At 30.7% G+C, this 25854-nt stretch overlaps 1 protein-coding gene across 1 annotated transcript; it reads right to left on the bottom strand.

Moving 5' to 3' along the window:
• Nucleotides 1-565: 565 nt before the first annotated feature.
• Nucleotides 566-25712, bottom strand: LOC148278603 (uncharacterized). Its single transcript, XM_088231151.1, has 12 exons — nt 25575-25712; nt 24159-24396; nt 23228-23410; nt 22500-22584; nt 20994-21305; nt 18644-18840; nt 16091-16228; nt 14157-14313; nt 12264-12420; nt 5850-5984; nt 2244-2353; nt 566-763 (listed from the first exon to the last, which is right to left on the bottom strand). Exons 1-12 carry the CDS (start codon nt 25575-25577, stop codon nt 610-612), a joined length of 1869 nt encoding a protein of 622 aa, XP_088087277.1. The 5' UTR covers nt 25578-25712; the 3' UTR covers nt 566-609.
• Nucleotides 25713-25854: the final 142 nt, after the last annotated feature.

The following is a 25854-nucleotide window of genomic DNA, read 5'->3' as shown; positions in this document are numbered from 1 at the left end:
ATGGGAATTTGGAAATCTTTGCATTAACTGAGCTTATGAATAATTTAAATTTAATGTCATATCATCGATGATACTACAATACTAAAATACACTACATTACTACATACTACATACAACATGTTTATTTTTTAACAGGGGAACTTAAAAACTTTTATGTTGGCATATTGCTTACAATTTTAATAAATCAAAAATACTGTTAGATAATTATCATAATCGGGTTTTGGTTCCGTGGCTAGAGTTGCAGACTCACGAATCAAAGGTCCGAGGTTTGAACCCCACTCTACCCCAACATGATTCCCATTTTCTAATAGAGAGTTATTTACAACTCGTTGAATGGCCCCAAAACTGAAATATTTGGGTAAATCATAAAAACTAAAATATTTCTTTTACTAAAAAAATATATTTATAATAAAAATAGCAATCATTTCAAACTAGTGGCTCTTAGTCCCTTTTGTAAAAAAAATAGGTTACGTGGTATTGCAGTATTACCGATGATGTGCAAAAACTCTTTTTTTTTATACGCTTTCGCTTGCCAATGATTTAAAAAAAATCAAAAACACAAATATTTTTAAATATATATTTTCACACAAAAAATAAAATTCAAGCATTTTACAATTTGTTAAATTGCATAAGTAATACACCCTGGTCACACGAATTTTGATTTATCAATTCATTGATATGCTGCTGGTGAGGAGTCAAAAGTGAAGATTCAGTTGGTAATATATTGTGTTCCAATACACCTCTGTCCATTGCGCTTTCCATGCTGAAATTACACAAAGATTTATCTTTAAATCATTCGTCTTTAAATCAAATAATTTCGCAATAGAATCATTATAATTATTATTATATTAATGTTTTTCTAAAAATATTTACACAATAATCTTAAAAGTAAAGTCCCACTGAATTGCAAGCATACAATGAGAAATTTCAGTGGTTTTTTTATTTGTTAATAGACTATTAAACAAAACCAAAATTTAAAAAAAAAAAAAATATGTATCGTATTATCGGCGCAATGATTTTTTAAAGTTTTTCATTTCTGAAATCACTCTGAAAGTGACGTCTCAAGTTTTCTTTCGCTTCTTATCGGTCTGCCGATTGGCCTGTTGACAATATGTAAACCGGAAATCTTTCACAATTCTCTTATCATTGGTTGATTCATATGAACTAGTGACGTCGCTAAAAGTGGTTTGTTATTATTAAATTATTTTTTTTGTAAATTTTCTAAAAACTTTGCTGTACAATTTAATGCTCTAATTTTTACCGCGTGTAATAAAACATTTTTTGTATCCAATTTCCTGTAGAGCTGAAGTTCCTCATTCATCAGGAGGTTCTTATATATCGTTTCAAACTTAACCTACAATAATTATTTTATTTGAAAACATAAATAATTTACGAGAGTATATTATCATCTTCCCCTTTCCGCACCTAATGGTGCATTGATACACCAATTGCAGCGTATCTTGAATTTGTTTTGTTACACGGACGTGAGATGATCAGTCCTACGCTTCAGGTGCCAGTCCCAGGGACTATGAAATATTCTAGAGTAAAAACACTCTTTTTTAAAAATAAATATTTAAATTGAGCTGAGCCCAGGGCCTCTTGCATGGTAGGCAAACGCGCTCACTACTACACCACGACATAGACAATATGGGAGTAAACAAATTATACAAGAAAATAAAAATTATATGACTATTTAAAATAATATAATTAGAAAGGTTAACTATAGAAAATTATAAATACAAACACATCTATGATAATAATATTTTGAGTTTGTCCAAATCTTTGTAGACCGACTGGATTTCACCCCCTAGGGAGTAATTAGTTAACAGATGAATCTTTCAGATGATAAAAGAATTGAAAAACACAGGCAAAATGGTGAATGTTACAGTGTGAAAAGTGGTCACATAATGACAGTTCACAAGCCCTGTAAATGCCTAGAGTTACATATTTCTTTCTGTAAAATGATCTCCATCTCTGTTTAAATTATTTGATTATTATTAAAAAAATATTACAGAAAATTCCTGGATTTTGATGACTTAAAGAGAGCTCAAAAGCCATACTAAAGTTAAATAAATCATTATTAATTTGTAGAATGTTTGTTCCTAAGAAAGTGGAGTCGTAGGAACAAATAATAATTATTTACCTCCATGTGCATGTTATTTATTTTGTTTACAGATTGGTATTTCAACAGAACTGGAGAACTTTTTCAAATGAGAACCTTCAATAAAAATACTTTAACAAACCTTATATTCTGGATGTCGCAATTAGTTTGGTGTATTTCCACTGATTGGGGGATTAGTTGAAGGTAATTAACACCACTGCTCTTCTGGTGCAAAAAGTACTTGAGAGGGGCCTGAGAATATTTAAAATAAGTTAATAACATTAATCATTCCGCTATCTGATGCATTTCTGCTCCAAACTCAATGTATCAGTGATCATTAATTTATAGTATACATGAAGGCACAACGATACATTAAAATCATGACGTTTATCTACTTAATACAAATGCTTATTTGGTCAAATTATTATTTTCTATTGAGAAAAGAAAAAATAATTACAATTTTGTAATTTTTTTTCATTGTATCGATATTTCTTTTTAACTTTATACTTTTTTTCTGACCCCTTAGCATGCCATGCACATTCAGCACTTGAGGTGATTTTCACAAAAATTGCGCCTTATAAATTATGCAACTATAATGTACTCTAGTACTCTCTTATGGTGGAGAGGGTTCAGAAGAAATTTCTTCAGTTTCTCTACATGAGGGAGTGCGGATATTATTCATGGCTTTATCCCACTGAGTTCCTCCAGGGTATGCTCGGTTACAGCAGTTTGAAGACCAGAAGGAATGTGTATTTAACTACGCACTTCTTTCCATTGTTGCGCGGAATTGTTGACAACCCTGAAATTATGCGGAGCATTAGCTTTTATGTTCCGGATAATTACCTTAGACAGCGTCAGCATAGACTGTTTCACATTCCATATACAGGACCAACCTGCCAATGGTTATGCCTGTTGGAAGGGCCATCTTTATGTTGAACAACATTACTTTGGACATTGACGTTTTCCACGTCTCTTAGGGATTTTTTCGTTACAAGATTCTCTTACTTTTATAACATATTATTCTCTAGATATATATATATATATTTTTAAAGCCAATCAACAGGCTTAAGTAAGCCCTAATAGATTGGAATTAATGAATAATATTTAATCTAAACATTCTTAAATCACTTAAAATAACCAATTAACAGAAGGTATGAATATAGCATAATCTAGGCGGAAATGGCAAGTGTGACATCGCGATTCAGGAGAGACAACACCACTTGCTTCTTAAATGCCTGCCCTTGCTGTAAGAACACATCGACGGTACCGTTTAGTGAGATTTCGTTCACTGTTCTGAGGATCCTTGGCAGAGGGGAAAAGAATCCGATGTTACTTTTATAATTTCCCACAGCAAAGACAGGATTGGTACGCAAGTTACGGCGAGGTACATTAATGTTTATCTGAGCAAGGATATCATGGGCATCTATATAGTTAGATATTAATTTGTGCAAGAATCTGAAATCTGAACTAAGCTAAAGATGTGAAAGTACTTTAGACGATCATAATAGTTGATTATGAAAGTATTTGAGCCGATTCTAAATATTAACAATTTAAAAAATTATTATGTATACTTGTGTTTTTTTTATATACACCTAATTTTACCTTGTTATTTTTATTATTTCTATTATTTCTATATGTATGAATTTAGATATTCCATTTTGTAATGTACATATATATGAATAAATAAAATTGAAATTGAAATTATATCGTAGGGAAATTACTACAACCAGGCAATTTCAAAATCAGCATTTTTGAGTGACCTACGAAAAACACATATTTGTATCTACCCCCATGAATGCTACAAATAGACAAGTTGTGATTCAAATTAGCTTGGCCACTTAAACCAGTCGATGACAGATCATAAACCCTGTAAATGCCTAGACTTTCATATTCTCTTCTCATAAATGTTTTCCTTTTCTGTTGCAACCAATTTTGATAGGTTTGGAAGACGTTAATCAAAACCAAAATATGTGCCCTATTAAGGGTTAAATCTTATACACATATAAACATATGCATATGTGTGTAATAATAACATTACATAATTTTATATTAATAATAAATTGTTATTGTTATTATTTTAATGCAAGTTATCGTGAAATGAGAAAATTTGACATACCTTCCAGTATATTGTTATCACCGTGACAGTAGGCAATAAATTTACAGGAGATAATAAACATTTACACGAACTTACACCGGTGCACAAACACTTATATATTGTCTTACGCTTATGTATTCTAAATTAAATGGACTTATTTAAGCTATTGATAAGGAATTGGGAACAGATAACTGAAAAAATGCATCAAAATTTTGAGTTGATATATGAAAATTCAGCTTATGTTTTAATTGAGGTTATCTGGATGCCATATTATTTCATTATTTTTTAAATTTAGGCTTGCCTAGTAAAAGAGAATAATATAAACAAACTGTTTTTTTAATTAAATAAAATGGCACCTTATAACAAAATCATGAGTCATGTTTATGTATATGTACATTAATTTTTTTATTGTGCTCTTTTACAAGATGACATGTTCCAAAATAGTAAACATTTATGTTTTGTACATAGTTAGGAATCCTATATAGTTCAATTTAAATTCTTGTTATGTAAAAAAGCAGTTTGGAAAATATTGAACTACAGTTAAACGAGGAAGATGAGATTGACTGAATTTGCTTGTCAATAATTAAGCATTACTCATTATACAAGAAAGAAGTTTTTTAAAATCCATTTTCTAAATTTATTTATCAAAGGCAGATTCCAACATTCCTTTCTTTCCACAAAAGAGAAAACTTTTTACACACTAAAACATTTTTCGCGTCACATTCTACTACACAAATAATTGTCAATTTTTCACAAATTACACTTGTGACACTTGTATAGTGTCATAAACGTAATTCAATCACGACGCCCAACGGCATCGGTCCTAAGTTAGCAGCCCGTTTGGATTTTATTACTTGGGTTTTTAATTTGAAAATTATGTTTTTGAAAATTGAAGAGTTTTTGCTCAACTGTTGACAATATTTTTGTTTGGTACGTCCGAGAAGAAGCTCGTTATAAAAATGAATAAAGGTATCGAGGAAACCATAAACTAAAATTTCAACTATTGTTTCCTCATCAACTTAGAGATTTTGCTATTTCCGTGACCATTATAACTAAGTTCAGCTATATTTATTTTCTCAATAAAAATATTTAAGAATGATTCATTACTGAAAAAATAAATAATAAATTGATATTATAAAAATAAAAACAAGTCAAAATTTTTAAAAGCCGGTGAAAATACTAGAGTTATCATTATGTTCATGAAAATAATCATCATTATGAAAATAAACACATTTTGAGTGCGATGAACTGTCAAATTGAAAAAACATTGTGAGGTCTAAATACAACCTTAATCATAAAAAAAAAGCAATCAAAATTATGTAGCAAACAATTTTAAGGACAGATAATAAACGTTCTGGTAAATAATTTACGTGATGATAAAGCAATTGGCAATTTTTTTTAGAATACAGATGAATATCACGAATTTATCTGTTTTATGAAAGCATTCACCCCAAGATAGTAAAATGTATAAAGTAGGTATATGTTTATCTATCTTTTGAGGAAATATATATCGATTTTTGAGAAACTTCGCCATACAATTAAATGCTCTAATTTTTACCGCATGTAAGAAAGAAGAATTTATATCCAATTTCCTGTAGCATCGAACATCCTCAATAAGACAGAATTAGAAAAATGGAAAGAATGACTACTCACCTGGTTTACGGGCTCTGCAATAACATTAGGGCAACAAGATTTCATGTGCAAACTCCTGAGGTCCGAGCGACTAAAAGATGTTCCACACTGTGGACATACATACGGCTTCTCTCCGGTGTGATTTCGCAGGTGTATCTAAAACAGAACATACCGACATGGTTAAAAATAGCTGCTTAAATAAACAATAAACTGATCAATAGTTTTCGTTTTGTTTTATTTGAGGTAAAAAGTAAAAAATAACAGTAGTATAACGTCGACGGCAATTCATCACCGCATATGAAATATCACCGCCTAAGTCATCCAGTATGCCATTTGGCGGTAAACATATTTAAACATTGCTAGTAAAAACCAAAAAAAAACATAATATTTATTTGTAAAATAAGATTTTATTATAATTTTATAGTATTTCATAATTTTATTGAACGCACAAAAATAAATGTTTTAATCTCTCTCCTCTAAAGTGGTCAAATTTAAGTAACGCGGTGATGGATTCCCATCAACGATAAGGTTACGCTTTGTTGATATGGTAATAATTTATTAAGTATTACTGAGCGATTATTAACAATAAATACAATTATAAAATCCTGATTCAAATCTTTTATCTATTGAGTTTTCTATGTGGAATATTGTTTTGGAAAATATAAATGGTAAATTCAGAGATTAAAGATACATTATCTTTTCAAATAGATTGATTGACATATGATAACATCAATAATACATTTTTAAAAATATAATGTATAAAAATTTGACAAAGAAAACAATTTGAATGATTTAAAAGGTCATAAAACAGAGATGATACCTTAGAATTGTAAAATTACATCAGATACTATAATACAATTGTTTACCTTGGATAAAAATTACAAATTGTAAACAAATTATATAAACCAAGGTTTTGAAATCTCATTACTTACATATAACCTAGGTAATAGATTGATTGTTGTTTTTATATAATTAATAATCAAGATAATGCATTTACTGGTATTCCGTAATACGCAATGTCCTATGCGCGCCGTCGTTATCACACATTGGTACATAAATTTAGAATGTCTCAAAAATTCATTACACGAAGGTAAAACGATCAATCTTGAATCTTAGATATTATAAAAAAATACAGTTTCAACTTTTGTGTGGCTTCGATGTCACATGAGTCTTCATCGAAAAAAAGTAGTGACCGACCGAAACAAGATTTCCAGCCGAAATTGAAACCAAATTTCAGCTTCTGTTCTTGTTTCGGACGAAACTAAAACAGAAACTTGTTTAAATTACTTGAAAGTTCCTTCAAAATGCCCAAAATTAGGCATTTTTATTATTGAACCTTGTGAGTTTATTAAAATAAGAGTTAAAATACACAAATCGATGTTTCAGTTCGTTTTTGTCCAACAGATAAAAACTCAAATATGCAGAAATAGAGCTTTAAAGTTTTTTTACAAAATCGGCATAAATAATGACCACAACTTGAGACGAAATTGGTTAAAAAACCCCTTACACAATTAAAAAACAAAAAAATTATTGAATTTTATAAATCAAGGCTTTTTAAAAAGTCCTGTACACTTAACACTGTTTCGTTGAAATGGTCTGCTGGACAAAAACTAGGACAAAAAATATAGGAACTTAAATAATAAAAAATAGTAAGTAAAATACAATAAAGAAATTACAAAAATATAAATGATCTTAGAACTACAAACTAACCAGATAGCAGTGAAACTTGGTACAAACTTGATTTAAGATTGATAGAAGGTTGAAAAGGAAAATTTGACGCGACAAGTTTTTATCAAAAGTTGCTGGAAAACAATTTGAATGATTATGACAAGTTTGAAGAGACAATTTTTTGCTAAAAAATTCTGGAAACTTGTTATGTCAATAACGGTATTTCAGAATCCGAAAGTCATAGAATGATGATCAACACATTGCCATATACATTAAAATATGGAGAGAGTTATTTTTTTGATTTATTTTTTACTTTAACAGTTATATTTAATCCCAAGACTTTTCTACAAGATCGATATTTTTTTTGCACCACAACAGGTCGTGAGGCCCAATTACAGTGATGAATTACAGCACGGTACACCCAGTCATAAGAAAAATCATATTTAATTTTTGTGTTCTCACCGGAATCGAACCGAGAACCTTCCGTGTGTGAGTCAAATGTCTTAACCACTACACCACAGAGGCCGCCGAATTAAATTAGTTATTTTAAAACAGTGGTTAATTCCAAATAACATTCAGATTGGCAACACTTCTCCAGTCATAGAAAAATCACTGTTTTACTCTGGTTATTGATTATATGTAGATTTAGTGCGCAGTGCTGCCGATAAATTAGTATTAATCAGGCAGTTCTATTTGGGTGATTTTTAATGCTTTTAATATTGTTTAAATATTAATACTCAGTTTAAAGGATAAACTATTGATATGCCACCGAGGAAAAAACAACCAAAATGAGTTTTTGTAGAACTGTCATCCGACAAAACCGCCTTGTCCAAAGTTCTTTTGAGGTAAGTTTGAATATATTTTACCATCATTAATATCTCATCCACTGCATAATGCTTACAACAGTTTCAACTGATTAATTATTAAATATCACAAACATTATACTATTATTGAATTGAATTGATTGAATTATGTTTTATTTACAGGACGAAAAGGCTGTTGATAATAAATCGATATAATAAACCAATACTTTAACCCCAGAGGCTCTTATACTTCACAAAACTTTACAGATGGAAGAGTTGAGGAAATGAAGATGTTTAAACATAGGCTAAATGGTACACAGTTTGAAAAGTGGCCACTTCAACCAGCCAATGACAGTACATAAGCCCAGTAAATACCTAGACTTCCATATTTCCTTCCCAAAATGTTTTCCCTTTGTTGCAACAAATTTTGATTCGAATATCGGATACTTTTTACCATGAGAAATCCCGTTAGTCGAAAAGCTAGTAAGTCATAAAACAGTTTTATTTATTTGTTTCAGAGTTGAGAGACAAAAGAATTAATGCACCGGACTCTGATCTCCAGTCAATTGACATGAATTATTTGACACCACATCATCTGACATCTGACATCACATCATCTGACTTTCTAGGCAAAAATAGCCCGTATTTTTATTATTTATTCCAAATAAATATACTGAGTAATAATAACAAGATATTTGATTTCATATTAATATTTTTAAGAAGCTTTGTGTTTTTTGTTTTTTTTGGTTTGTTTTTTTTGTTTCGTTTTTTTGTTTTTTTTTGTTTTTTCTTGTTTTTTTTTGTTTTTTGTTGTTTTTTTATGTTTTTTTTTGTTTTTTCTTGTTTTTTTTTGTTTTTTTTTGTTGTTTTCTTTTCAAAGTTTTTTTGTTGTATTTTTTGTTTCTGTTTTTTTTTTGTTTTTTGTTTTTTTTTACTAAGTAAATCCAAACTTGCATGATGTTTGTTTTTTTGTAAAAAACAAACATCATGCAAGTTTGTTGGATGGTAACTAGGAAGTTTGCTTTAAACTTGCCTCAAGTTTACAGAGTTGCAATCTCAAACTTGGGTCAAGCTTGAACTCTTGATACTTCAAACTTGATACAAGCTTGAGGCAAGTTTAAATTGCTATCTGGGTATAGTCAATAAATCAAAGGTTACGCAGCCGAGTCATAAGCCATAAGATACATCCGAGTACAGCTAAATGTAATCCGACACATCCTGACCGCAGGTTTCGGTTGAGCTGCTGAAACTCGTTTTATTGGCCAAAACCGAAACTTCAATAGGTCACTAAAAACTAGATTTGATATATGAATATCGTGTGCGTATACGAGGGGTGATTTTTATGTTTGCGGAATGAGGCAAAAAGATATGGTAGATTTTTATCTTTTGCTTTTTGATTGCTATTTGATTTTTAGGCATAATTTAAGAATTTCACTCAATTGTTAGTCTAAATTTGAAATGGCGTAATCTGCCGGTCGAAAAGTAATTATATTTTAGTTATATAAATTTTGAAGTATATTTTTTAAAAGAAATATTTCTTTATATATACCTTAAAAAATAATGTTTTTTTATATTTTATTATTGCGCGATTTTTAAAAAACATTAGTTTTAAAATGGCAAAATAGTGTGATTTTCTCGTTTTTCGTGCGTTTTACCGGACTACAGCCTTAAGAAAATAAGTGTTTTTTTTTTTAAATTTGTAAAATTTTTACCTTTTGATTTTTAATTTGATTTTCTAAACAGATGTTACAGGTCCAACGATGATAAATTGAAAACATTGATTTTATAAATTGAAATTATTTTAGTGCGTTCAAAGTAAATATTGTATAATTTAGTGGTAAAGATAAGGATTTAACCCGTACGGCCGTGTACTTGGAGATTTCCGGGTAAACAAAATTGCGACGTTACAATGTGTATTATCTCCTAAAACCTCAGTCAATTTAATGATGTCACTAATTGTGGGTTATCTAGGCCCCCCTTGGCTTTATTGTTTAACCCTTTCTGACGCGAATGAATTCCTTTTAATAAAACAATGAATATTGGAAATTGTGAAAAACTGTAAAAAAAAACGTTTTTGTATTGTGAAATTAGATTTGATTTTTGCAGTCTCGCATTGAATCTTAGTGTAGATCAATTACACAAGTAACAAGTACAATTATATGTTAAATAATATACTATTTTTCAGAAAAAATAAAATTATTTAAAATACAATTTAGTACAAAACTAATTTACATACATATTTATAAATGTTTTCCATTACTTAAAAGAAAAAAAAAGAATTCTTGTGTACCATAAGGGAAGTGACGTCTTACAACATAAGTTACAAGTATTATGATTTATTATACGACTGATAAGTAAAAGTCTACAAACAAGTACAGTTGTACACAATTGGTGAAAACCACAGTAGTTGTACAAGTTTAGTAACAACATAGTTTAGTACAATTATATAAGTGAAATGTACAGTTATCCAAGTGACAAGTACAATAATACTATAGTCCTTAAAATATAGCTTGATTAGACTGACAGCTGTCAAACTAATTTCATTAGTGATGGGAAATTACTGATCACTGATCAAATCGATTTTATCAGTTATTTCATGCAATCATGAAACTCTGTTTCCGAAAATTGATATAAAAAACGCAAAAACAAGCCTATTATAGTATGTTTAACACAATTATTCACCAAAAAATCAGACATCTATACTTTTTTCATGAACAACATCAAATGAATTATTTTTTTATTTGATCGATTGGTCTCATCTCTAACGTTTTTGCAAAATGATGTAACCTTGTGAGAACATCGTTAATAATTATGTTTATTTTAGTTTTCTTTTAGTTTTAAAGCTGATTTTTTATATTAATGTTGATTTATGTTTCAAGCATTGTATTAAAAAAATAAATTAACACGCCAGATACAAATGATTTTTCGTGTGTCAATATAAATAACTCTTTTGACGTTACTACAAAGTTATGTCGTCACTTTTTCTGACAACTGTCATTCTAATCATGATACATTTTAAGGACCATAGTGACAAGTACAATTGAACATAGTTGTGCAGAAAGCAGCCAGCCATAGAAAAGTGAAACTGAGATAATAGCACGTTTGTGAAAAGACTAAATAATCAAATCTACACAACAGTTGGAATGTTTTTGACTTTTACAAATGATAAACAATGAATACATTAGTTTTTTTTTCTATTACAAACAAAGTTTTAATGATTTTTAAAGTATTGTTAGATTTTTTTAATGCTGTGGGTGTTTTCTGTAAATTGATAAATGCCGTTATTGTGAACGACACCATTTTCGGAAGGCGATTAATACAGTTTTTTGTACGAAAGCGGTCTGGCTGTTTTTAGCAGAACATAAAATTGACCTTACTGCACCCTATAATAGCAATATCTGTTTTTTTTTATTGTGGACTGGCTGCTTTCTGCGTAACTGCGTTCAATTATATGAGGAATAAGCAAGTTATATAATTGACAAGAACAATTATTCGAGTGACGTGTACAATTGTGCGAGTGACAAGAACAATTGTACGAGTGACAAGTACAATTGTACGAGTGACATGTACAAATAAACAAGTGACAAGTACAGTTATTCGAGTGACAAGTAGTTATACAAGTGAGAAGTACAATTATATGAGTAAATAGTGGAATTATACGAGTGACAAGCAAAGTTATGAAAGTGATAAGTAGAATTGAAGATTCGAGTGAATGAAGGCATTATGTTGCATATTTTTGAAAATGCACATATTTATATAAATGAAGATCTTATGTACACCCCTTTTACATAAAGCCAACTACACCATCAAAAGAAGCAGAAAACCGATTTTGAGAGTGAATGGAGGTGTTATTTTATCAATAATTGTACTGGTGTTCAAAATTTTAACCCCAGATATCTTTACACTCGTGTCTTCAATTGTATGAATAAAAAGTACAATTATCAAAATGACAATGTTTGCTTACCTTGAGTGCAGTAGAAGTCGCGCAAGCCTTGTCACATAGATGGCACTGGTACGGTCTCTGGCCAGTGTGCTTACGTAGGTGAACAACATAACTGGAGCGGGCGGCAAACGCCTTATCACACACTTCACACTTGTATGGACGCTCTCCCGTGTGAGTCCTATAAATAAAACAACACTCACATAATTTCATGTGGACTACCTGTACAATCATACCTCCTATCTGCACAAGATGGTGCACAGGACAATAATCAGTCTTAGGCTTCAGGTACCAGTCCAGGAATAGTAAAACATAGCAGTGTTAAAAAAAAATGCTGTCTAACGTTTTTTCATACAAACTCATTTCCGTATTTTCTCCCTGGATTAGGGCACTAGAGCAGTGATTTTTTTACACACTATAGATATTTACGATTGGCGTGTCTATCATTTTACTTTTTTGATAAATTGTTTCTTGCGAGCTAGGACCACCCGAAAACCAATAAAAGCGTCCAGTTTTACCTGCTGTCCTCGGATGTAAATAAAGTAAATAATTTTGAAAAACGGAAAAGGTACCAACACAGAAAATTTCATTCTGGTACCCTGTCTAAAAAAAAAACAAAATCGTTTAAGTTTGTATTATACATATATAATAAAAATATTGAAACACAGTTACAGTTTTTTATTAATTAATATTGTAGTAACATAAAATGATGAATGTTTGTTTTTTCCATTACAATCTTTTTTTAAATTTTTTTTTTTTGAAAAAGATTTTTTGACAAAGTAATTATAAAGTTATAAATGTTTTGTACATACATAGTTAATTATAACGTTTCTACCTCTATATATTCAGTTAGTAATTCAAAATGTAACTTTCCAAAAAAGAGACTAGCTCTTGTGCTTAGGAAGTGACTTATACTGTTATAGTTCGTATGTATATTCAAAATTATATAACATGAAATTTAGAATATACATAAGAATAAAAAAAAAAAGCAAAATAAAGAGAAAAACAGAGAATACCGTTATACTAATTAAAATAGAATGCTGTTTTTACTCGGGTTCAAAAAAAAACTTTAAATTCTCTTTGGATTTACTTAGAGATATAATAGATTTAATAGTTTTTATTGCTTATATAATATATAATTATATATTGATTATAATTTTTAATTCCTTTTTTATTCCTAGTTATTCATTTTAATATCTATTAAGCAATAATTTCCAAGCGTTCTCAAAGCGTTCTCAAAGAGTTCTCAGCTGATTCTCCTTCGGAAAAAAACTTTCTGGACCGACGTTCAAAGACACCTTTAGAATCAATAAAAAAATAAACAAAAAAAACATTTTAAAAAAAAATTACACTAATCGTAAATTGGAAATAAATTTTCTGGAATATGACAACACTTATCTGTCATAGCAGCAACTTGTACATCCACTTTTAAAAATTGAATTAATGAAGCCTTTATTCTATGTTCCTCTTCACAAAAAGCTTTCACATTTAGAACCGTCTCTGTAATAGTTTTTTGGTATTACTTCGAGCACTGTTAGCCTCAAATCATTTGAGAAAATTAAAAAACGCAGCAACGATGACAGTAAACAAATCCATAGATAAATGTCGTAAAATGTTATTTCATTTTTATTCCACTGCTAACTTCTACTTGGGACTCTGTACATTGATAAGAGTGGAGCATCATAAACCTACCTAATTAGCCTAAAAAGATTAAACATGTAACATTTAAAATCTAAATGTATTTTGGTCTGTCTATTAGCGCTAAATATTTTTTTACCACTAATAGACAGACCAGATACCCACGTAGTACTGATATTTAATTAACTAGGTTAATAACATTCAGAAAATATTAATTGCAGTGTACATTAAAAAAAATGTAATTTGATAAAATAAGGTATACCAATTATTAGAACTAACCTCTTATGACGCAGCAGTTGAGAACAATCTAGAAACTTCATTTCACAATGTTCACATTCATAGTTTTTGATTCCGGAGTGGACCATTTTATGCTTCTTCATTGAACATTTACGGTTAAAACCCTTTCCGCACATGTCACATATGAATGGAGACTCGCCTGTAATAAAAATTAGTTTGAATTCATTCAAAAAATTACTTTTTTAACATATTTCGCAATGTTTAAAATGATAGTCAACAACACAACTGTTCCGATGTCAAAGCGTAAAATAAATTAAATTAACGTTCTTAAAACGATCCTCAAATATTTTAATAAAGAAGTTTAGTCTAACCAATATTACAATTTTCAAAATATTTTCTTGAATATGATCACAATAAAAAATACTGCAAGGCAAAATTACAAAAAAATGTGTGAAAAATAATTGCCATTATAATGAGAGTGTTCAGTTTTTTAATATTTTTTTTATTGTTTATAGACTATCAAAGTAACCTAAATTTAAAAAAATGTATTTTGATGTTATATTATGCTATGATTTTCATTTATTTTTTAAATTATCCACCTGTGACATCACAAGTTTTCTCCAGTGAGATCTGCTGATTTGTGAGTTGGCTTCCCATAACCGAAAATCTATCACAACACTCTATCATTGGTTGTTACGTACAACTCGGGACATAGTTCAAAGTAGTTCATTTTTATTAAAGCCATTTTTATTAATTTTTCATAGATTTTACCGCGTGTAAGTTTTTTTTTTTTACATCCAATTTCTCGAAGCACTGAACTTCCTCGTTGCCTATTTGACCATAGAAAAAATCAGAGATTTTGCAGAAAAATGGGACAAGAGCAATTCCACAAGCAAAAATTAAAAAAAATACCCGAGTTTCTTTTTCATTTGAAACTTTTGTACATTTGGGTTTATTGCTACCTAGCATTTTTTTCCAACAAACCAAAATAACAAGTATTATTATAAAATATTTCAACTTGTTAATGAAAATTCTTGATGCAAGTTTATTGTTATTTATTATAGAAATAATACAAAACAAATTTAAATCACAACTAACATTGTAAATAATAAAAAAATACACTTTCAAACAAATATATTCATTGACAATATGGTGGGGAATTGTGGACAAAGAGTGGAGGGGGGTTTTATAATAATAAATTAAATTGGGAGACATTATAATAATTACACATATTTAGTAAATTCACCTCTACGGGGTGTTTTTTAAACCCTGTCACATACAAAACCACGATGATCAGTAAAGGTTAGAAGACATATTAGCATATTAAAATATTTAGAACGAAGTAAATTTAAAAAAATAAAAGATTTAAAAAAAACAAAAAGTTTCTTACTTTTGCAGGGGAGAAGCGAGGGGGGCGCGGCCACGGGGTTGACGGTGTATCAGACTCCCCCCTCCCCATTTCTCTCTTGCAAAAGTAGGCATTTATTTTTTTTTCTAAATTTAAAAAAATATTAATATTGGTTTTAAATATTTATTGAAATGTGCCAATATATCTTCTTGCTCATACTGATCATTGTGGTTTCGGATGTGACAGGGATTAGAGAACACCTGTATAAATGTCAATCCTGACACCTTACTATCGGGTTCGTAACAGCAAAAGGAGAATAAGTGTCCGAAATAAATTTTGGGTGTGTAGTGATTTGACTTTGTAAGGAATTACTGGATGCAGCAACTTTCGCTGACAACTATCATCAAGCGGAGGTGATACAGTTATTTGGGCCATATACTGCCGATGCCCCTGAGAGCCTTAACCTCACTTGCCTACTTTACAAGGCGTCAGATCCTCGACGCATGTTTGTCGGAAGTCAAGTCAGAACTACGAGACGCAAACCAGACTTAGGAGCCACCGTGCGCTCCGACTAGGAATCGGATATAAAAAGATGATAATGATTAAAACCGGCTACTAAAATATTAACCTGTGTGCCTTATAAGGTGCTGTGTGAGGCCAAATTGCTGATTAAAGCCAACACCACACTGCGGACACTTGAAAGGACGCTCTTGAGAGTGTGTGCGAATATGACGTGTCAGATCTGACTTCCTTGTAAAAGATTTACCTGCAAAAATAAAATATTCACATATTTTTCACGTGATAAAATACCTTACATTCAAAGAAATTGAGTTGATAAATAACAAGTTCCAGTATGCCCACAACAATCCACCACAATTTCCATGTAGACCTATTAGCTTCTGAATTAAAACAGAGTTTTTTGACAGTGTTGTCATTGTAATATTGAGAACTTATTTTAGTAGAAATAGTAGTGAAATGATCATATTTTTTTTCACTACACTTTGTAGAACATTTATTTTTTTAAATAGTGTGGACATACTGGTGTTTTATATTTATTAACTCAATTACACATATGTAACATAAATATATTTTGTACTCATTATTTCCTTATTTGCACAAAATAGTGTCTAGGGCACTACTACATTTGGACACACTAAACATATTGATGACTTAACAAACTGATCTACGTAAAAGTATAAAAATTTTAAGATGGAAAAGTATTTGCAGGTGATGCCTAGTAGATGATGAATTTCAGACGAATTGTACACACATCAATAAAGGTTTCAGCTCTTTCACTTTTAAAAATTGATAGATAGAAGAGTCAAAGAAATATTTATTAATTTATTTACTTTTAGGTAGTTTATTACACATTTTTTGAGACATAAATCCCAACTCCATGCGACTAAAAGTCCTGTGTTGAGTTGGGACGGTGGGAGTTGATATTCAGGCAGAATGGAGAATGTTACAGTGTGTACAGTGATCACATAAACATTTAATTCTCTACTCCATTGAAAATATTTTTGTAAATGAAAAGGCAGTTTGTTGTTTTTTTTTTTTAATATGAGATTTCTTTTTGTGCTCTTATAGTAAAAAAATAAAAATAGTGTAAAGTGTCCACAGTACGGTTTACCCCAGTGAGGACACATTCATCATCATCATTCCATTTTCGCACCTAATGGTGCATAGGGCACTGCATTGGTACACCAATTGCAGCGTATCTTGACCATTTTTGTTACATGAAGGTAAGAATGATCAGTCTTAGGCTTCAGGTACCAGTCCAGGGGCTATGAAATATTCCAGTGCGAAAACACAATTTTAAAAATAAATATTTCATGTCAACCATGTTGGGAACACATCAATTTATGTTTAATATTTAAAAACCAGCCTAGACTGGTCTTCCCTTTTTTCTTTCACTGTTATATGCCTATTAACCTGTTAACCGGGCGGTCCGCTGTCCAATTACGCAACTCGTAACGGGCGCGAACTCTTTCACTAGGACGTGTCAGTATGTCACGCCCGGTAATTTGATATTATTTTTAAAGGGTTGGAAATATAAAAAAATATAAGTAAATAATATATAATACGAAAATAGGTAGGTAAGTGTAAGTACATACCTGTCACTGCTCACTATTTACATTTGACGTATTTATGCGTCCCGCCCGGTTAACAGGTTAATTTTTATAAACTTGCTAGGAAATAGAATCAGCTCTTAAGTGGAGCGTGGACGGCTTTCCGGAATGACGGAAGCCCGGAGGTGTGAAGAAGAGACAACTTGGGATAAGGCTTGGGTTACCGTGTAGGAGACAAAATTTTGCAAGACCTTCGTAAATCTGATCATAAGGTTGAAGCATCTACTGGCAATAAAAACACTTCGATACACAATATTTTTAAAAAAAATTGAGATTGCATTCTTACAAGCTACAATTCAGGACTTTCTACCCCAACGCCTTACACAATTTAGTGAGGAGGAGCATTTTCGCATTGAAAAATACATCAATAAACAGAATATACATCCAAAATATGTCACTAAAAGGCCACTTAACCGCCTGAAGACAGCTGTTTGGTGCACCATTTCCAGTCAACGCATACCTAATTAAGATAAAAAAATTGTAAACGTGAAACAGTGACTTCAGAACGATATTTTGCGCGATAGTGGATAACTTTTTTATACCGTACTTCAGCAACATGACATTTCAATAATATAACTAATTTTGAGAGGGATAGAGTTACAGCATACATCGCTAGAGCCTCAATGACCAAGGTGGGGAGAAATTTTTCTGAAAAATGAATAAGTCGCTTTGCTGACATAAACTGGCTCCCAAGATCACTTGATCTTACCCCGTTTATTTTTTTTAAACAATACTACTAAAAATCAAGCATGTACACTAATATGCCTACAAAAATAAGGACCCTACTGGAAAATATCCGACATGAGATTACAGGTATCAGTCCAGATCTCTGCGAGTGAGTTTTTGCCAATATGAGGTCTCGATTGCAAGAGTGTTTGCAACAAAACCGAGAACATTTGGGTCATCTTATTTTCAAAACATAAATCTGAATTATTTGTGACCATAAAAATAAATAAATTACATTCAACATATACTTATTAGAATTTTCATTCATTTTTAGTCAATCAAATCTGCCGGCGGACATCCTGTATAATATGATATTTCATGCTCACCACATGTGGTGCAGAGTGCTCTTTTATCAGTCGAATGAGAGTCGGTATGGTCCTTGAGCCTCTGTGGATTAGTGAATGTACGCTGGCAGCCATCTTGTGGACACGCCAACTTGCTCCCAGAGGTGTGGATGGACTCGTGTTTGCGCCAGTCAGACATGCGAGCAAACCTCTTACCACATGTGAAGCAAGGGAAAGGTCTGCAATAAACGACAATAATATTAAACTGAGTTGGTCAATACATGGTTATTGTATTCTGGCTAGCGTATCATCCTTAGAGCGCTAAAGATGATTGATTATTTATTATTATGCCCTTTCTGCACCTAATGGCGCATAGGGCACTGTATTAGTACAACAACCGCAGCGTACTTTGATCATTTTTGTAACACAAAAATAAGATTATCAGGCTTACACTTCAGGTGCCAGTCCGGGGACTATGAAATGTTCAATAATAAAGAAATTAATAATAAATAAATTTACAGTTTATTGCAAATAATTCAAAAATACACTTTTTGAGTTTGTCAGTTTTACCTTATCCCTTTTTTAATAAAGGTAAACTTAAAGAAGTCATCTCTAACTTTTTTGCTAAATAACTTTTTTTGACTCACATAATACAATGTCTATAAACAAAATCTATTATGATAACATTAACAAGAAGCAACACTTAATTTAATAATGATTTGTTGCAAGGAGGTCTTTTTTTGCATTGAATTAAATTATAATAATATACGGACAGGCGCCGTGGCGCAGTTGGTTAGACAGCCAACTGTGAAACTGGTGTCGTGGGTTCGATTCCTGCCAGTTGCAAGAAAAAAGTCCTAGAAAGATTTTTTTTTCTCAATTGGTCTGGGTGTTGTGGTGTATTTTTCATTACCTCTTTCTATATCTCCTCTATCTCACCTGCTGATAAACCTCAAAATAGAGACTTAGCGGGTTAATCCTTTAAAAACAAAAAATAAAACAAAAAAATCTCATCTGCCCATCTTTTTTGTGGCCTTTGTTTTAACACGCCTCTCACAGATATACCTATAAATCAGGCGCCTTTCGCCCATACATACTGTGGATGCGGTGCATCCCTGGAATATTTGAAAATAATAACATGTATTTTATTATTAAAAATTATAGTTTTTTTTAAATAATCCGCAAATATTCCTAAAATTATCGCTGAAAACGTTTTTTGAAAACAAACACGCGATTTACAAATTTAAATAATATTTTCAGTATACACACCTACCTACATGTATTTATGTATGCTTATTTCCCATATCGATGTTCTGAATATCAAGGTACCTTGGCCTTGATAGTATTCGTTATATACGCTGAAATCTAGATACTACTTTTCATTTTGAGTCCAGTCCTATTACAAATGTTCAAATTTCCGTGCACGCATATTAAGGTTCATAAATTTGTCGTATTGTTCGAGACTCATAGAAATAAAAGCATCCAACTCATGTAATGCGAAGAAGAAAAAAGCCTCTTATAACGTATTGCGTATTTTTTAAATTGACCTAAATTTAAATTTACTGTCTTATATTTCACTTAAAGATTCTTCTCATCGTTTCTTTGAATCCCTTAAAATAAATATGTGTTTATGTTTTTCCTTTTTAAAAAAAAATGTTATTACTATTTTATTTTATTTTTACATCTGAGCATGTTTTTCATTCTTTATTTCCATTCTTAATTCTTAATTACTCTTACAAATTTTCTTCATTTTTAATATTATTTCCATTTGTAAATACTACAAACTACAAACTACAAACCTTAAAATATATTTTTTTCACTTAAATTTTAATTTTTAAACAACTTTCATTTATGTTTTCTTTTTCCTTCTCTTTTTTATACTTTCATAATTAACCTTACATTTAATTGCTTTTTAATATGGAAACTTCACTGGTCCATTAGAATTAAGTCCAATTGTGTAAAATATTAAACTTTGTAACTGTACTGTATGTTTCCTGAATAAAAGAAAATATAAAAAAATAAAGTTATAAATAGCGTATTATTGTAATTTGGCCAAAATTTAAGAACATCTCTAGTCTCGAGTTTAAGGTACTGTCCCAATGTTTACAGTTTCACCGCTAGACGCGCCTGCTGCTGTGCTCATTAAATTTATAGAAAATCAACTATCAATTATTATTATTACAATGGAAAACTTATAAAGCACTATATTCATAATATAATACCCCAAGCGCACTTTACAAAAGTGATTCTATGCCATATTTATTTTAATTAGATATCTACCTATATTTACTATCATGCCTACTAAAAGTAAGAACATAATTATTTGTTGTCAGCATCCCTACGGATAATATTCACCGCATGCGCCTACTATACATTAAAGAAAAGGACTTGCCTCTCGTCACTATGCACCGGTTTATGCATCAATAAGCTCTGTTGAGTTGTAAACTTTCTCTCACATCCTTCTGCATCACAAATATAGGGTTTCTCTCCAGTATGGATCCGCAGATGAGCTTTGAGGGGCTCCTTGGAGGCAAATGGCTTGCGACAATAATCACACACGAACTTCTTCTCACCCGTGTGAGATCGAAGATGAATTTTCAATTTCTCTGAACTTGTGTACGACTTGTTACACAAATTGCATTGGTAGGGTTTTATACCAGAGTGACCTGACATGTGGACCGCTAACTGCTTGTAGACGTTGAATCTAAAAAAAATTAAAATGAAAAAGTGATCAAAACAAAATTATAAGAAAAAAAAAACATTCATTATTGTGATATACGCCCTTTAAATCGGAGCCTATTTTGCATAGAATGTACGAAAAATCCTAAGCAAATGTTCCAGCAGGGATTAGCGAAATAGCGAGATACTGTATCTATTGTATTTCGCTTGAAATCGAAATTGGGTTTAAATAATAAATTGTTATTTTACAATGAGGAAATTCAGCCCTACGGGAAATTCATCATCATCATTCTCTTTCCGCACCTAATGGTGAATAGGGCACTGCATTTGTACACCAATCGCAGTGCATCCTGATCATTTTTTGTTACACGAAGGTAAAATGATGAGTCTTAAGCTTCAGGTACCAGTACACCAATCGCAGTCTATCTTGATCATTTTTGTTAAATGGAGATTAAATGATCAGCCTTAAACTTCAGGTGCCAGTCCAGGGACTGTGAAATATTCTGGTGTAAAAACACCCTTTTAAATAAATATTTAATGTCGATCATGTCGGGAATCGAACCCGGGACCTCTCGCATGGTAAGCAAAAGCGCTGACCAATACACCACAAGGCCGACTTAGACGGGAAATTAATAATTACTGTACTTCTTTATTTAATTTATTATAAACATTAATGTCTGAGCACCCGATGACAAACTAATAGTTCATAGTTTATCGGGACAATTATTGTTTAATATTTTATAATATTAAATGATATTGTAATATAACATATGTATGTAATTTTTTAAATAAGGACTTGGAACAAAAAAATAAGTTGCTTATTAAATTAATATTCTAATAAACTTCACTAAGTATGTACATAAATACACTTGTACTGTAATATCAACCGTGTTCAGGTCGAAGGCAAGTGATTTCATTATGTCAAATGTATTTTAAACCAATTGCAGAGGTCTTTATACATATTTTAGCCAAGGAATTTGAATCAATAGACGTTTGCAGTTCTTTGCTAAAATGGGAAAGATCTAAAAGTAGGTCTTACTAACTAACTGCTGGTTGAAACAAATTTGAAATAGCGAAACTGAATTTTTCAGAATTGTGGTTAATGCCTTTGACCTAAACAGGGTCGATATCATAGTATGTTTAGATAGAATACTAAAGCTAAATAAAGGATGTTGTAGGAAAAAAAGCTTAAAGTATTGCATTTAGAAACATTATTTACCCTTTTCCACAAAGCTCGCATATAAATTCCCGTTTATTATTGTGTCTCAACATGTGTTCCTTTAGTCTGTGGGTATGACAGAAACCTAAAAAAAAAGAAGATTTATAAGGACAGACCAGAGTGGCAGAGGAGCTGCAAACCAATCCAGAGGAATGAAATCAGAAAGACAGGGAGTAATTATTTAATTATCTCTCACAGACAAAATAAACAGGGTGCGGCACAGAAAACAGACATTTAAAAAAAAACAGTACTCCGTCAACTTAATCGTGGTTTATCAGTAAATAATTATCTTTTTCAAGTGATGTTTTTTGTTGATGCAAAATTGAAGCCATCGACATAAATTTCCCTCCACTTTCTCTAACAATTGTCAGTTAATTCCGTCGATATTCTGATGAATTTCAATTTTCAATGGGTCCAATGAATGAAGTACCGCCAATCATAAAGGCCCCTATAAAAACAATCCACAAATTTTGTAGAACATTTAATTAAGTATTATTATTTATTTTTTTACAGAAACAGACAGTCAACAATGAATAAAATTATGTAATTATTATGAATAAAGATTAGGTTTAAAGACGGACCAGCGAAATTTCTAAATAAAAATCATACATATTAAAGTATGGTACATTTTTAAATGTGTGTTTTATGTTACTAAAATTATAATTGTTTTTAATTTAGGCAGTTCCACCATGAAATATCAGTAGATAATCTAACACCCCAGTACTAACCTTTAAAACAAATTTTGCATTTGTGTGGTCTTTCTTTAGAATGAGTTTTGAGATGGTTACTAAGATCATATTGACTAGGATAAGATTTTCCACAGGTTTCGCATGTAAAGTGTCTGCCTTTGTGTCTCTTCATATGGCGCTGTATACACCGAACCAGCTTACCACAAATTTCGCAATGGCTGCCTGTGAAATAAATACAAAATACATTGAAAAACTTTCTTAGTTCAATTCAGCGCCACATTTATTCATCAAACAAATTGGACAAAATCAAATTTAGGTATATCTTGAAGGGATACCAGCGAGGAAAACTATCAAATCTAATTGAAATAATCAACAAATATTTTAACCCAGATCTGTGCACACATCCCACGCCTGTGATACTATGATACAATAAAGTAAAAGCTTAAGTAGCTTTTTTGTAATTTTTGTACCATTTTAGGAAAGGAAACAGATTAGTTGAATTTCAGTTATTTCTTATGGGAATTTTTTTTTTAATATTTTTCATATTCCATATTTGTTAGACCCCCAGAAAAATTGTTTCTATATTTGTTAGACCCCCAGAAAATTATTTCTATATTCCTCATATTCTACATTTGTTAGACCCCCAGAAAAATTGTTTCTATATTCCTCATATTCTATGTATATTTGTTAGACCCCTAGAAAAATTGTTTCTATATTCCTCATATTCTACATTTGTTGGACCCCCAGAAAAATTGTTTCTATATTCCTCATATTCTATATTTGTTAGACCCCCAGAAAAATTGTTTCTATATTCCTCATATTCTACATTTGTTAGACCCCGAGAAAAAAAGACAAATATAAAGGTTCCACTGTATGTGTAATATTAGTTTGTTAATATTTTACGACTAAATAAAGATACTATACAATATAATGTCAAATGCTGAGTTTTGAAATAAACAATTTAAATTACCTATGGGAGTATCCATTTTAGATACATATTTTGTATTATTTTCTTCTTTTTGTAAAAATAATTTTTTATCACAATTCAGATCTATGTTGGCATTTAAAGAATTTACATCAATGTATTGCTCTTCTAAAGTAGGTATCTTTTCGCTATAAATGGATAATGGCATGTCTTCCATATCAGAAATCAATGAATTAACTTCTTCCTTTACATATTTAGTTTCAGAATCGTCTTTTTTTATTATCTGGAAATAAAAAATCTCATTTGCTCAAATAGACATAATTCAAGCTTTGCAATTTAACCCCTTGATGGCTTTATGACATACTTAAAACTTTACTATTTTCATTGTGGCAACAAAAATGGCCACTACTAAATCATAACTCAAAAATCCTGATTTTGAAGATACCTTGTTGCAGTGGCGTATGGTGATTTTATTTACAGGTAAGCTATAAAAATATCATATATTTGTACTGACATTGAAGGTACATAATATAATGTAAGTTATATTTACTATAAATTGATATTTTTTGTGGTTCTGTGTGATACAACAACTCTCATCCATGAAATCAACTCAAATGTAACTTCGTGATATATTATATAATATATATATATATATATATATTATCCATTACTTTAATGTATATAAATAAATAATAGCGCTATGAATTCAGTCGATATTAGGTATTCAATTGAAATGTCAACTGGCCGAATTGTTCTAGAAATTAATAGTGCTAAAAACTGTCATAAATGTCAAAAGTACCATCTCAAAGAAAAATAGCCCTTAAGAAATAATGTTTGAAATACTGTTTTCTATATCAAGAATCTTCAAATAATTTGTGTAATCTGCAAGTTAAATGGAGGAGAAAAAACCCGCACTGGGGTAAATACATTCAAAATATAGTATACTTATTTGTATGAAAAAATAAGCTGGAATAATCGGCTAGTTTCTTGGCTCACCGCAGGCGCTGGGCGCACTTTATTAATATTAATATATATATTAGGATAAAAATACAAACGGTGTAAATGATTTAAAATAAATGGTAATTATTTACTTGTTTTTCTATAAATAAAGTTAAAGTAAAACATTATTATGGTTAGTCGAATATAATGGTAAGCTGCACATAATCGCTTCTATACACGGTTCGCCCCTGCCTTGTTGTAATTATTACATCGCAGTAGAATGTATACAACATAAAGAATTTTATTAATAAGTTCAAACTTTATCTGCCACTAAAAAACGGACGTTATTTGAAAATAATTGTGTATTTAAATAACTTTTTTTCAAGTACTAAATTTGAGTAGTTTTCCTTTTGACCAGACGATATTACTTTTTGCAATAAACCCGACAAAGTGAATATATTTCTGTCCTTGAAGATTTAAATAAATAAATGTGACAACATTGAGCGTGGTTACAAATCTCACCATTCCAAAATACTGTTTAAGAAGAATGTCTGCTCGTTCACATTGCAGTTTGAAGCAATACGTAAATCTAACACTTTGCAAACAGTCAGTACAAATAACGTTTGACAAACCATCAATTTCTGTGATCTGAAAGAAAAAGGTGCATTTTTTCTCTAAAATAAATTTATAAATTCAAAATAAAACCTTTTTTGTCATATTAAATGAACAAAAATTTTAATAAATAAAAAATGACCCTACATTTGAAAACGACGTCAATATCTCAGAAACTGTAATTGGATTT

Source organism: Micrasema longulum, unplaced genomic scaffold (genome assembly GCF_059751315.1).
Source record: "Micrasema longulum isolate JH-2025_06_02 unplaced genomic scaffold, ASM5975131v1 h1tg000857l, whole genome shotgun sequence".
Lineage (NCBI taxonomy): Eukaryota > Metazoa > Arthropoda > Insecta > Trichoptera > Brachycentridae > Micrasema > Micrasema longulum.
The sequence above is the reverse complement of the archived record's forward strand: the minus strand, read 5'-3'. Positions and strand labels throughout refer to the sequence as shown.